Source organism: Protomyctophum parallelum (assembly GCF_964188405.1).
Source record: "Protomyctophum parallelum genome assembly, chromosome: 12".
In the NCBI taxonomy this organism is placed as follows: Eukaryota; Metazoa; Chordata; class Actinopteri; order Myctophiformes; family Myctophidae; genus Protomyctophum; species Protomyctophum parallelum.
The window spans coordinates 39,371,151-39,384,578 of NC_139712.1; the positions used below are offsets into that span (position 1 = coordinate 39,371,151).

Below are 13,428 nucleotides of genomic sequence, written 5' to 3' on the forward strand. Positions count from 1 at the left end.
TCCTTCTCTGCTCTTTTCATGAGTTTCATCATTCTAATAGCCTACCATGAAAAACGACATAATATAGAATGTCATGAGAACCATGAAAAACAACTTACTATAGTTACCATGGTATGTCGTTTTTCATAATTTCTCTCAATTGTTTTTTCGTCGAAAACCATGAAAAAGATATAGGGCTATATCTTTGTACCACCCCTTACCCCTTTTCCCAAAACGTATTTGCCATTTTTTTTACTATCTTGAAAAACCTTTTAAAATAGTTCAAATAGCTGCTCTACAAGCTCACAACTTGTCAATGTAGATCGGCTAGTTGACCTATTTTTAAATGTTTTTCAAAATAGTAAGAAATGGCAAATAAGTTTAGGGTTAAGGGGTAAGGGGTGGCACAAGATAGGGCTCATAGTAGGTATATAGTATGTTGTTTATCATGATTTTCATGATTTCTTTTAATCATCGAAAATCATGAAAAAAAGACATAGGAGAAAGCGGCTGAATCGTTTTTTTCCATTTTTAATGACAAATATCAAGTATTCAAGGCATTTGTAAACCAAGTGTTCACAAACATTGTTTAGACTTCTGCTCCTGAGGAACACAAAGCAAAGTAGAGCTCGACCTTCAGAATACAGCTTCAGTCCATGAAATGAATACACTTTCAGTTCAAAGTTACAAGAAGAAGACGTTAAAGCAAATCTATCGTCTACCTGCAGTTGTCTGTATCAGAGCAATAGTAGTCCAGTCATTTGGATAGTGGGGCATTTAAGTCCCAGTTTGTATACAGTAGGCTACAGGGGAAGGAACCCTTAACCCTAGTAGGAACACATCAACCCCTGCCCCTCGTGTATATCTGACCCTGGGCAGACACGCCAAGTCAATCACCCTCAAGCCGGATTTATACTTAAGTTATCCGCCGGTATCACGCACAGAGAATATTTTAGATAGAAATCTTCGGTGTACGACACCATGCGCAACAAAGTATATCAAGCCCTTCACTGTCACATAATCCGTGTGCTGTAAAATGTTCATGGTTCTCTACCCTTCGCTACCAATTGTGCACTTTTTGTCCAGTTCATTTTGAATCACTGTTTAGCTGCTCTGTGGCGCTGCAGAGGTCCATTCCCTATAGCTGTAGTACACGAGTTTCCATGAGGTGCAGTGAATGCTTTTTTGAGTACTTTGCCTGATTTATGCTTTGTCGACAAAAATAAAGTGTCGAGTCAACTAGCCTCCTGCAGTTGAAAATACCTGACACTGTCGCTGAAGCATAAATCAGGCATTATTAGGCTTTCCAGTCAGGATTTAAGCAGTCCCTGATCAGTACTAACTTGTTTAAATATAGGGCAGTGAAAAGGGTAGAGAATCATGACAAATTGAGATAAGGGCATTCTGTGTAGCATTACTAGATCAATCAACTCAAATGTAGTCCTTAAAAAAAAAACATTTCAATAAAAACAACTCCCCCATTTCACAAGTTGAGCACAACCCTTCCAAATGCAAATACTGTTCAGGCACAGAGAAAAGAAAGATACAGTTTCCTTGATTTTTGTAATTTTAAATCTCGATTTCTATTTTATTTTCTTGTTGACTACAATGTTACTGGTTAAATTCATAAATAGGCTTCTAACTAAGTGTGAGCTCTATAATATGCTTCAGTTTATTTGCCATTATTTACATGATCATTTAGGCATATATAATTTGAGGTACTCATTAAAGATAATACTAAGATTGAATCCCATAATTTGGCATTATTCACCCAAACGCCATATGGTAATCTTTATCTGGCATGATACTGTGAAAGCTATTGCCAAAGAATTAACCGTTGAAACTTAATCACTGCATGCAAATGTAAATTTCTTGGAACAATGGCTGTCGGAATGTCATGTGCATCATTTTCATAGCCCAGTTTTTTCCATATTCCAAGTCTGTGAATCATTACATGATCCCGTCTCACGTCATCACAGATAATTACCATTCCACAAATTAAAGTAGTCAAGGTTAATGAAGCTATAGGCCAGTGGAAGATGCTAATAACTGTGCTATAAGACTTGTCATAATGTGGTACATAACACATTATATGCACCTCATACCTAAACATATTTCAGCTCCACTATTTTGTGTACCTAAATAGGTAAACAAATTTTAAATGAAGCTAGACCTCAAGGCTTTAACATTATTCAAACGAGCTTTAATTCTGCTTAATGTCCTCCACTGTTTTACAAATCTTGCTCTCTTTGGCAACTAATTGAGAACAATTAACAAGTAAGCAATGTTTCATCACTTAATGGCCACGTCAGCAGTTCTAACATACTTCTATATGGGCAGAGCAATGAAAAACGAGAAATCACAATTTCCATTTGCCTGTTGGTCTATAATGTAATGATAACTTGTGCTTTGTTTTAATGATTTTGTAAATATGATTACCTCTAGCAGTAGATTTAAATTCATAGCAGTGATTAAGTTTAAGAATGAACCTTTAATCAACAGCTCCATAGTACTGTGGGTCTGCTTACCACAACATTCACTGGCCTTCTAACAATTACAGTTTGTGTCCACTAGAGGCCCTCAAACACCCATAAAATGAATAATCTAAATGGATTACTCTCTTGATAAAATGAGTTTCATCATTTACATGCTCGCTGCACTAATTCTTAAAAGCCTAATATTATAAGTACTATGTACATCTGATGACCAATAGAATGTAGTAGCCATTACAATACGAAGCCAAAATGACGCGTGCTTTTGACCTGTTGATAATTGTAATGGATCAGATCAAATCACTTTACTTTCAAGAAATCTAAAGAAACAACAAATGTTGCCACATTTGTTAGAATACAGCAGTGTTCAAACATTACAGTAATTATTGTGTCCAAGAGTTAAAATTCGGTTTTCTTGCGTCTCCTTGGTCGTTCCCGTTTCAGGTGTGTGCCGACAACTTTTTTTTAGGACTAAAGTCAATATTGCAGGCGCCTCGCTGCCTTGCCAATTCTGTAGCACAGCATACTGAGAAACAGATTTCTTATTCAATGACTAAACTGATCGAGAATACATCAACAATAGGAGGCTTCAAGATCGGTGGAAGCTGTTCCCCAAAAACAGAAGAGCAGGGCAAGTAAGAAGAATTGTCCCCCTCAACTGAGCAGACAGCCATTGACTATTGGGTAGCTAGCTATATACTGGACTGGCCAAGACGGCCTTAGAGGCACTGTTACGAAGTAAGAGGAGGTTCGCAGGACTAAAACAAATGTACTTTTGTCAATTTTGAAGATATACAAACACCACAAGATCTTAGCCAGAGACCTACACCGACAAGAACGACACAAAGAACTGGTGGAACGGCTCATAATGTACAACTTAGAGGGCCACCAGCACCATGTTCACACCTCTTCAATTGTATGGGAAAGTAGGATTTGCAGCTATTAACATTCAATGAGGTTGGCGTGTCCAACCATGACCGTGGTGTAATGGTTGGTGAATGAACATGGGTACAGTAAGGGTACATATGGAATACATACAGTGAGCTGTACAGTATGGAGGAAGACAGAGGAACTGTACACTGGATCTTGCAAGTACAGGTTGGTCAGTTGTGCTTTAGACGCAGTGTTGATGAGGAGTCATTTTGTCTTTTTCCCCACTGGTCAGTTATAGATTATAATGCCCTGTCCCTTTTACACTAGCACCATGTAACGTTCACACACTTTGAAGTGCAGAGCTGACCTTCAGTGATGTTGTGTGGCTGCAGCGCATGATATGCAGATCAAAACCAAACTTAAAAAAACAAGTCTGCCGGAGAATCTGATAGTCCCCCTCCTCATTGACCATGATGGCCAGCCCTTTTTTTTTTTTTTTTTTTTTTTTTTAAGTATGGCAGACGTGCTTGTGAGTGTGTCGGCCTAGCTCGGGTCAGAACTTCAGACCGCAGCTCTGAAAACGTGTCTGGTTGTTTTTTGTCATGTGATAAAAAGCACACACGGTGTGGCGGCGTGGTGCTGAAACAGGGTGCAGGAAGGCACGTGTCACTGTGGAGATTTCGCTGGGGGGGGGGGGCTTTCGCTTAGACATGGGCGGAGCCACTGTATTGATGCGGCAAAAGGAGGGGCGGGGTAATCGCTTTGAGGCCGTTGCCGGGGCAACTGAGACTGCTGTGCCCGCGGTTGAGCAGCAGCGCGGTGGGCGGTTCGGCGGCACGCGGCGGGATGAACACGGGGCAGGAGCGCGTGCGGGCGTGGCTCTTCTGACCGCCCACGTGACATATGAGCTCGCTGACAGTGCCCAGCGGCGGCGGCAGCCGCTGGCGCCACAGCTCGGCGCGGTCCTCCTTGTGCTTGATGGAGTACCAGGTGAGGAAGATGAAGATGAAGCCCACGAACTTGAGGCTGGCGGCCAGGCCGAAGTAGACGAAGCGGAAGGAGGTGACGTCGTACTCCCAGCAGGAGCCGTGGACGCCGCAGTCCTGCTGCCACAGCATGCACGTGGTGTCTATCACGGCGCCGAAGTAGATGGGCGTGGGGATGTAGGCTGGAGGAGGGAGAGACACCAGGACAGGGCTGTTAGATCTGGGATTCTACACAACGCAAGTGACACCCCAGTTTGATATGCATCAGGCCAGTGCCGGTTCCCAAACCTTTTAGCTTGAGTACTCAAAAGAGAAAGGTGATGTCTCTGCAGGACTTTAAACTTGTGAAAATAGCTGATCTACAAGCTCACAACGTGCCACAATTAAGCCCGTTGGGATGGTGTACATCTGGCATTTTCACTACTTCTACTTTTACTTTATGAAAATTCTTCAACTTCCCGACTTATACCATCAGGAACATTTAAACCTTTAGTTAAGATCTTATTTATGATAGCAGAATGAATCTCAACTATGAGTACAGCACCACTGGGTGGCGCCAGACATCTAGAAGGGAAAAGGAGCTAGTACTGCCGAGGCGGCCGATTACAAAGCTTGACATTAATGCAGCGGTACAGCCGACTTCAACACCTGGTTACACATGTTCACAAAGAATGATTTAAAACGACCTGGAGCTAACATGCACTCCTCCTAAAGCACGCACAGACACAAGCAGAGGCATGCAGATCCTGAGCTTTTATGGGAAAGGCGACATCGTCGCTGTCGGGTAGAAACCGTGTATCTCATCATTTCATTTGACATTAATGCCCTGCTTTGCTGCAAGCAAAAGTAGAGAAAATAACGACCCGCAAGTTTCATTTTTGCCATTTTTGAAGAATTTTCTAAATTAAATTGGTTAAGCGTGTCTGTGGGTTTCCTAAAAACCAATGAAAAGTTCTAATAATGAAGAGCTTGTGGCAAAACAATACCTACACTGGATCCATTGGAACAGAGGTTCTATTTTTCACGCTTTTGGTCTGGACATACAAGGTTTCCACCCTTCAGCGACGGTTTATGATGGTTGGACTGTACTCCCATAAGCAAACCAAGAAGGTCAGAGGCATGTCGGGGCAGAGCTGGATGTAACTACACCCATCTGACAGAAATCCAGTAGGAATGCACTTCTCTGCTATAATAGGGTATATGACATTTATTTTTGCATAATCATCATAATGATTTCCATGTTGAGAAAATTGAGGGAATAAGTGTTGTGAGAAGCTCACAACACTTGTGAGCTTGTAAATTGGCTATTTTCACTATTAATCCATTTTGGGCAGGAACCTCTTTTGGTGTTAGCATTATGTTATGCTTTAGCTATTAAAAAATAGCAGATCTACAAGCTCATAGCGCGCCACCGAGTGGCGCGCTACGAGCTTGTAGGTCTGCTATTTTTGAAGAATTGAAGAACGACTGACATAGAAACATAGCTTTTTCAGAAAACTGTCAAAATGTAGAAGACATTTTTAGAATCTGATCTCAGGTCAAAATGGGTTAAATAATGCTTAAGTGGTGCAATTCCTAATGTATATTTGTACGTTTGGGTCCCGGGGAGACACCAAACCCATCCTTTGGGGCTGGTAACCGACGGTGTAGCTCATTTGGAATACTAACCTAACGTTCGGAGCAGGACAAACTGCATCCCCAGAGCGAAAGGCCTCTCCTGCTCGTCGACAGACCTGTGGAAGGAAGAACTCGGCGCGTTAGGAGACAGCGCTGCACGCCCGTCGCCCATCCTGCTCTGCAATCAAATGATTTGTTTACACTCGCTGGGACGTACAACAAGACACGCCAACAGAGAGGAAGTGCTGGCGGGTGGCACAGAGAGATAAGGCAGAGAAGACGGCAGACAGCTCTAGTGTAGCCTAGGGCGGGCATGGGACTTCAACATTTTCGAACTAGTTTCTTTTCCATCATCGTTGTTTTTTACTCTATTTGTCCTGTAAACCGACAGAGTACCTTGAAAAGCGCTAATATAAATCGTATGCATTATTATTAACGGTGTGTCAGGGGACCCCTTCTCAGAGTTACTACAGCGTGGGCCGTGAAATATTTATATGATAATTTGTATTTTTTTAGATTAACCACTTGAATCCTAGCATCCCTATGCTGGGGGCAATTATATGTGCTGAAAATATCTGACCTACAAGCTCAAAATGCTTTGCATCGTGACACGTTATGAGCTTGTAGAGCGGGTATTTGTACTCTTTTTCTAAAGAAGACCTAGGAGGGATATGATGATTGATGATGTATTGATTTGTGTCCTGCACACAAAGTGCCCAACCCTCATGGGTTTATAAGACACCATTTTACATTTGCATTTTGTTTAAATCATATTCATAATACATTGCATTACAGCCCAGAGTTATACAGAGTATTCTGTCTTCTCTCCCAAGCTTGACAAATGAAAACAACAAAAGATATCTCAAGGAAATCCCCACAGATAGTTCGACATCTTGTTAAATACTTACTCTTAAATCATCATATTTAGGGCAATAAAACAGTCTCCAGTGCTAATGATAATGTTCCTGACCGTATTGGTGCACAGAGATTGTTGTTTAAATTATACTTCACAATCACATATGGTTCTACAATGTATCTGTCCTTTATGAGACAGTATGTTTGCAACTTAGGTTTATACCATATATCACTACACCCTTTTTCTTTATACCTGGAGAACATTATGCTTGGCGGTTCCCATCCAATATCCCCGTTAATTGCCAACAGTGGAGTCAATTTATGTACTCCAAAAAGGATCGAATAGCTCTATGATGAACATTGTTACAACTAGTATATTCCCGAGGATAAACTCTGCCAAACTCTTACCTGAGCGTCACAATGATGGCGGAGGGCTGGGCGCAGGCGGTGATGAGCGTGACGATGAAGAGGAAGATGAGGAAGGGGATGAGGGTGTTGCAGGTGCGGTCGCACTTCCCCGACAGGGCATAGCCGTTCTCGTTCAGGTAGGTTTTGACGATGACCAGCTGCAGCTGGTTGACCTGGCCGCCCGTGTTGGGAGTGATGACCTGTCTGCTCTGCACACAGCCGCAGTCTGTGTAGTTCCTGATCTGTGGGCGGGTACAGAACCTTTTCAAAGGGGGTACGGGTATGTGTGGAGTTTAATTACTAGGCCTAGTAGTTAGCCAGTTTGTGTCTACATGGACCGATTTCAGTGTTTCACCCAGGTTCAAACACCCAGGTCCACCCGTGTTGAACCTGACTCAATCTCATGCAAAACGTGCTGATATTCTTCTTGCACCTTAATGTCTAGAACTCTAGATCATGATCAGTGTACCAGCTGCTATACTCGTGTACCTTATTTCTAAACCTTATGTACATGCTATGTGTAAATATGTTGTTTTTTACAAGGTAAAATCACAAGTTTTAAACCTGTAAACCTGTGACAAAGATGATTCTGATGTATAAATGACAGCTGCTCGCTATTGTCATCATGCTGATGAGGCTTAATGCTCAAATGCGTTTATTTTTCTTCACATGGAATCGGGTAATCGTGTTTGTGGGTTTCTTGTGCGGCAGCTCACTGGGAGAGTGCTTGCGTGCTTACACACATGCGCACACACACACACACACACACACGCACACGTGCACACACACACACGAGCACACGCGGTGGTTCCTTGGATGTAGTGCAATCAGTCAAGTGATCTGACCAAAGAATCTAAACATTTACTTGGTCATTTTGTTTTGATTTCCTGTACAGCATTGTTTCGGATCTAAACATTTCCTGTGCAAAAAGGCACTTGCAGGGATATAGGCGGGGCCTGTATACTATTCTAAAGACTGTCGCCTGGAGGCCAGACATGCAGCGAGTTCACATCCCATAATAGTTGGAGACACTCAGGCTTCAGGGCAGACTGTGCACCACAATATTAGCTCAGTTCTTTAATGTAAGCCCTACAAGCACTGAGCTTTGAGGGTTCAAAGAAAAATAACATGTAAATGTATTAAACCCAGTGAAGCCTGCGTCACATATCTGAATTATACATGGTCCTGAGTTCATGTGCGAGAGTATGTGTTTTTTTAACATACCCGGCACGGCGCAATGCAAGTGTGTCTGTGTGTGCAAAGCATGCACGCGTGGGCACACTCACCCCTGTGCTGTCATTGCCCACGGTGCTGCAACCCGCCAGGCAAGGGTTGAAATAGGTGATGCCGTCAGAGCCACACACCGGCGCGTACTCGTGGATCTTACAGCCACAGTTGACGTTGCAGCTGCCTGTCAGGTTCCTGTGAGCCATCGTCAAAGTAGGGCTGCAGACCGAGAGAGAGAGAGAGAGAGGGAGAGAGAGAGAGAGAGAGAGAGAGAGAGAATATTCATATCACTTTCTACTATCAGGATGCACAACACCGTATGGCTTTGGAACTGGCAGTATCACACCAATGATGCATTGTGAGAACAGCCAGAGCTGAGCTTGTTTAAACTTAAAAACTTAAGGCATTTGGTTAGAGATGATTATGTTTAGTAGTAGTTTTTCCATATTACGTGTATATCGAAATCATCCAGTGCCATGTTTGCTTTTAATAACAATATTTATTCACTCATCTCCTACTGAGATCAAATGATTCTTTCATGAATAAAAGATTCAAACCGAAGCACATCAACAACGTCAACAATAAAATGTGTGGACGGCGTTGATGCAGCCTTCCTCCAAGCTAGGGCAGTGTGAAGGAAAGACGAGAACAAGCAGAGAGAGAGAGAGAGAGGTGCTCTGGGTCAACAGGCGGTGTGGGAACCAGCTCTCTAAGCCAACAGGTCTGCTGTTCTGTCCACATGGGGGGCAGTGAGGCACGGCCTCGTTGTCTCTGTGAGGCCCTGCAGTACCCCCAGGGACACGGACACACACACACACACACACACACACACACACACACCCACACAGAAGAAGAACACTACTGTCAACCTCTACAAGGTGAGGAAGGTATAGTTTTATAATCTAGAAGAGATTACAGTAACACCATGCAAAATAATTATCCCGAAAAGCAGAGATAATAAAGCGCATTCTTTACTGACTAATTCAGTCGGTGGGCCATGGTCTATTAAAGTTTGTATGGTGGTACCGGTCCATGGTGTATTAAAGCCTGTATGGTGGTACCGGTCCATGGTGTAATAGAGCCTGTATGGTGGTACCGGTCCATGGTGTATTAAAGCCTGTATGGTGGTACCGGTCCATGGTGTAATAGAGCCTGTATGGTGGTACCGGTCCATGGTGTATTAGAGCCTGTATGGTGGTACCGGTCCATGGTGTATTAAAGCCTGTATGGTGGTACCGGTCCATGGTGTATTAAAGCCTGTATGGTGGTACCGGTCCATGGTGTATTAAAGCCTGTATGGTGGTACCGGTCCATGGTGTATTAAAGCCTGTATGGTGGTACCGGTCCATGGTGTAATAGAGCCTGTATGGTGGTACCGGTCCATGGTGTATTAGAGCCTGTATGGTGGTACCGGTCCATGGTGTATTAAAGCCTGTATGGTGGTACCGGTCCATGGTGTATTAAAGCCTGTATGGTGGTACCGGTCCATGGTGTATTAAAGCCTGTATGGTGGTACCGGTCCATGGTGTATTAAAGCCTGTATGGTGGTACCGGTCCATGGTGTAATAGAGCCTGTATGGTGGTACCGGTCCATGGTGTATTAAAGCCTGTATGGTGGTACCGGTCCATGGTGTATTAAAGCCTGTATGGTGGTACCGGTCCATGGTGTAATAGAGCCTGTATGGTGGTACCGGTCCATGGTGTATTAAAGCCTGTATGGTGGTACCGGTCCATGGTGTATTAAAGCCTGTATGGTGGTACCGGTCCATGGTGTATTAAAGCCTGTATGGTGGTACCGGTCCATGGTGTATTAAAGCCTGTATGGTGGTACCGGTCCATGGTGTATTAAAGCCTGTATGGTGGTACCGGTCCATGGTGTATTAAAGCCTGTATGGTGGTACCGGTCGTATGTCATCACAGCGGACACAGGAGGAACGAGTTCAGTTATCGGGTCAATTCAGGTTAAGAGCAGCATTACTCTGCAAACAATAGATGGGCTCCTGCTGACACAACACAGCCACATTCCGGGACAGAGTGTGTGTGTGTGTGTGTGTGTGTGTGTGTGTGTGTGTGTGTGTGTGTGTGTGCAGGTGTATGTGAAATGGCATCCATTTCAACACAGACCCAGACATGCTGCACTTTTGCAGTGCAAGTGACCGTAACTTTACCCCCACCCTCCCTCACAGAGCCCTCAAGATGCTGTGGTGTGTAATGAAGACCGCATCGCTTCAAAATCCCAAAAGATGGGACCAAGAGAAACGGAAAGAGCTTAATCTGCTTTAACACTGCAGGGCAGAGAAAGTTGTTCTGCACAGGACGTGATGAGAGGATCAAGCTCTGTCTGAGGCACGGGTTGCAGCAAACTCAAATGTTATTTATTTTCCTGAAATATCAAATCGCATGTATGTATTGTCGTTACACGTGTTGGCTTTTGGGATCATAGACTGTGTTATGTAATTATTTTATATTATTTATATATATATATGTATATAAATATATTTATTTATTTATTTTTCATTTTTTGGGGGGGGTAATTCAGCCGTGGAGAGACGTGCAGGAAATCAAGAGCAGAAATACACAAATAGCACCGGAAATATGCTGCAGATATGAGATTAATATACAGTAGCCACTAGCCAGGCACTGCGTGAGAGCAGTCTAGACCAGGGGTTCTCAAGGAGGTGAGGGACCACCAGGGGGTGCAGCCAGGGGTCAAAATGTTTGAAAATCATTCAAACCAATTTAAACTATTTTAAACGTTGGCTATTAAAAAACAGCTGGTCGACAGGCTAACAATGCGCTGCATTGCAATATTGTACATTGTGAGAGCTGCTATGTTCAAAAAAATCTTGGGACAATTTAGGACAAGTTTAAAAAACACAAATATTCTCTTCTGGGGGCCCCGGCATAAAAACTTTCCTGATGGGGTCCACGACCAAATAGATACAAATTTGGGGCTCCCTGACATGAAAGCATTTGAGAACCACTGGTCTCAGTGCACGAGTACAGAAAAGTAGAACAAAGAGAGGACTATACAAATTCCTCATGTGGGCGACAGCAGTGACGGGTCCCGGTCATAATGACGGTCCCTTCCAGTTCACAGGATGCTGCTGAACGCTCGACAAATACTATGGTCATTAATGAGGCACGGTGGCACAATTTGAGAGACGGACCTTAACCCATTTTGACCCAATTCTACAAATGTCTTCTAAATCCTGACGGTTTTCTGAAAAACCCATGTTTCTATGTCAGTGGTTCTCAAACATTTTCACGTCAAGGACACCCAAAAATATATGCCGCCGACCCCCATCTGAAAATATATTGCTCCAGGGACACCCCAGAAGCAAAGAATTGAGTTAAAAATGTTCTCTCTGAAAGAATATATATTCAAAGATTTCCGCCACATTTTTACGATTTTTCAAAAATAGCAGACCCTACAAGCTCGTAGCCGCTATGAGCTTGTAGATCTGCTATTTTTCAATAGCTAAATTATAACAATGTTTAAAACACCAAAAGGGGTTCCCGCCCCAAAATGGGTTAAACAAACTCTTCTTCAGGCAGCATGGGGACAAGCTGCAGGCTGGGAGAAATAAGCTGAATAAGCATAAAGTCTTGTAGAATAGATGTGCAACCTTAAAAATGAGTTGTTTTATGTCCACTTCCAGAGAGAACAGAAGCCATCGTATAGATCAAGCTAAAAGTCACCCTAAATCACTAGCAAACTAGAAGGATTGCTCCAGCGGATTTAAATTGATATACCAATGTGCAGACACTTTTGTATAAGTCTGGGCTAAACAGCATCTCCATGGGTTAGTAGGCTAGTAAAATCCTATTCCCGGTGGACCATTGAACTGTCAGTACATCTACCCTGTAAAATAAATTAATTTGGTTCGCCACATTTAAAGGGAGAAAAATACCCAGCGCAGCTGAATATGCCTTCAAGATGAGCCAATTAAATGTTTTACTGACAAAATGGGAGTATAAAAAGACCATATGGAATCTAATGTGTGTAACTACAGAACGTAAATAGTCATTTGTACGGCCTCAACCACTCAATCACACCTCAGGTGTCATCAAGCATCACACATAACATTCCTCCTTATGTGTCTGTGTATTCACAAACGTGACTTCCGACGCCATGTCTCGGTGCACGGTGGTGATACAATGGATGATGACTGGCAGCCTATGTGCATGTGGCACGCCTCCTCTGCGTTATGATGTGTGGTGTTGATGGCGGGCTTCAGAAATAGAGGTGGCAGCGTGATTCATGGCGTCCACTAGAACAGATGCTACAGTGGATAATTAATGACTCACACTCCACACAGAGACGCCACAGCGGTTGATGTTCCTGTGAACGGTGACAGCATGCCTCGACTCAAAACCTTCCACTACAGTGAGTGAGTTTACACATGTGCGTTTCTCGTTGTCCTCACAAGCGCTTTAGATGCTGTGTATTTCACATATTTCATAACTAGAACATTGTAATGCATGTGCAAAAACCAAAAATAGCCTTCTTTCACTGAAGTCATTGCGGTGTAATTGGTAATCAGGGGCAGTGTCTTGAGTGTACAGGGTTTGACGAGGGCCCTGGTAGGGCTGGGCCTTAATTTTTGGGCCTGTTGAGGGGGAGACATCGAAGAGAAGGACGTGTGGGGACTGATCAACATTATGGAATGTCAGAACAGGTCAGCTCCATACAGTATATGGAGATCTAAGGGTTTGAGGTCAGATGTAGAGTTGCTGGCCGGCTCCATATATGCAGATCTAGGTGATGATCCAGTCTTCTCCATGTATGGCTATCCAAGGTTTGATGAGGTCAGTGCCGTGATCTTCATATATGGAGATGGCCATATATGGTGGCGTGACGTGTCACGAGGCATGACCGAACGACAGGAGATGCAGGTTTTCATCGTAAACTGCCACCTTTGGTCGCAACAAGGCCTGTATTATATCCCACAGTATCTGTCTGTGAGACTCGCCACAAGTCCTGCTCT

At 43.4% G+C, this 13,428-nt stretch overlaps 1 protein-coding gene across 1 annotated transcript in view; it reads right to left on the minus strand.

Moving 5' to 3' along the window:
- Positions 1-507: 507 nt before the first annotated feature.
- Positions 508-13,428, minus strand: part of slco5a1 (solute carrier organic anion transporter family member 5A1) — a 56,388-nt gene continuing 43,467 nt past the window's right edge. Inside the window, exons 7-10 of the mRNA XM_083778718.1 lie at positions 8,497-8,656; positions 7,211-7,452; positions 5,999-6,063; positions 508-4,512 (exon numbers count right to left, since the gene is read on the minus strand). Of these exons, the coding sequence (XP_083634844.1) occupies positions 4,049-4,512; positions 5,999-6,063; positions 7,211-7,452; positions 8,497-8,656 (931 nt within the window). The 3' untranslated portion in view covers positions 508-4,048. The remainder of the gene's footprint in view (positions 4,513-5,998; positions 6,064-7,210; positions 7,453-8,496; positions 8,657-13,428) is intronic.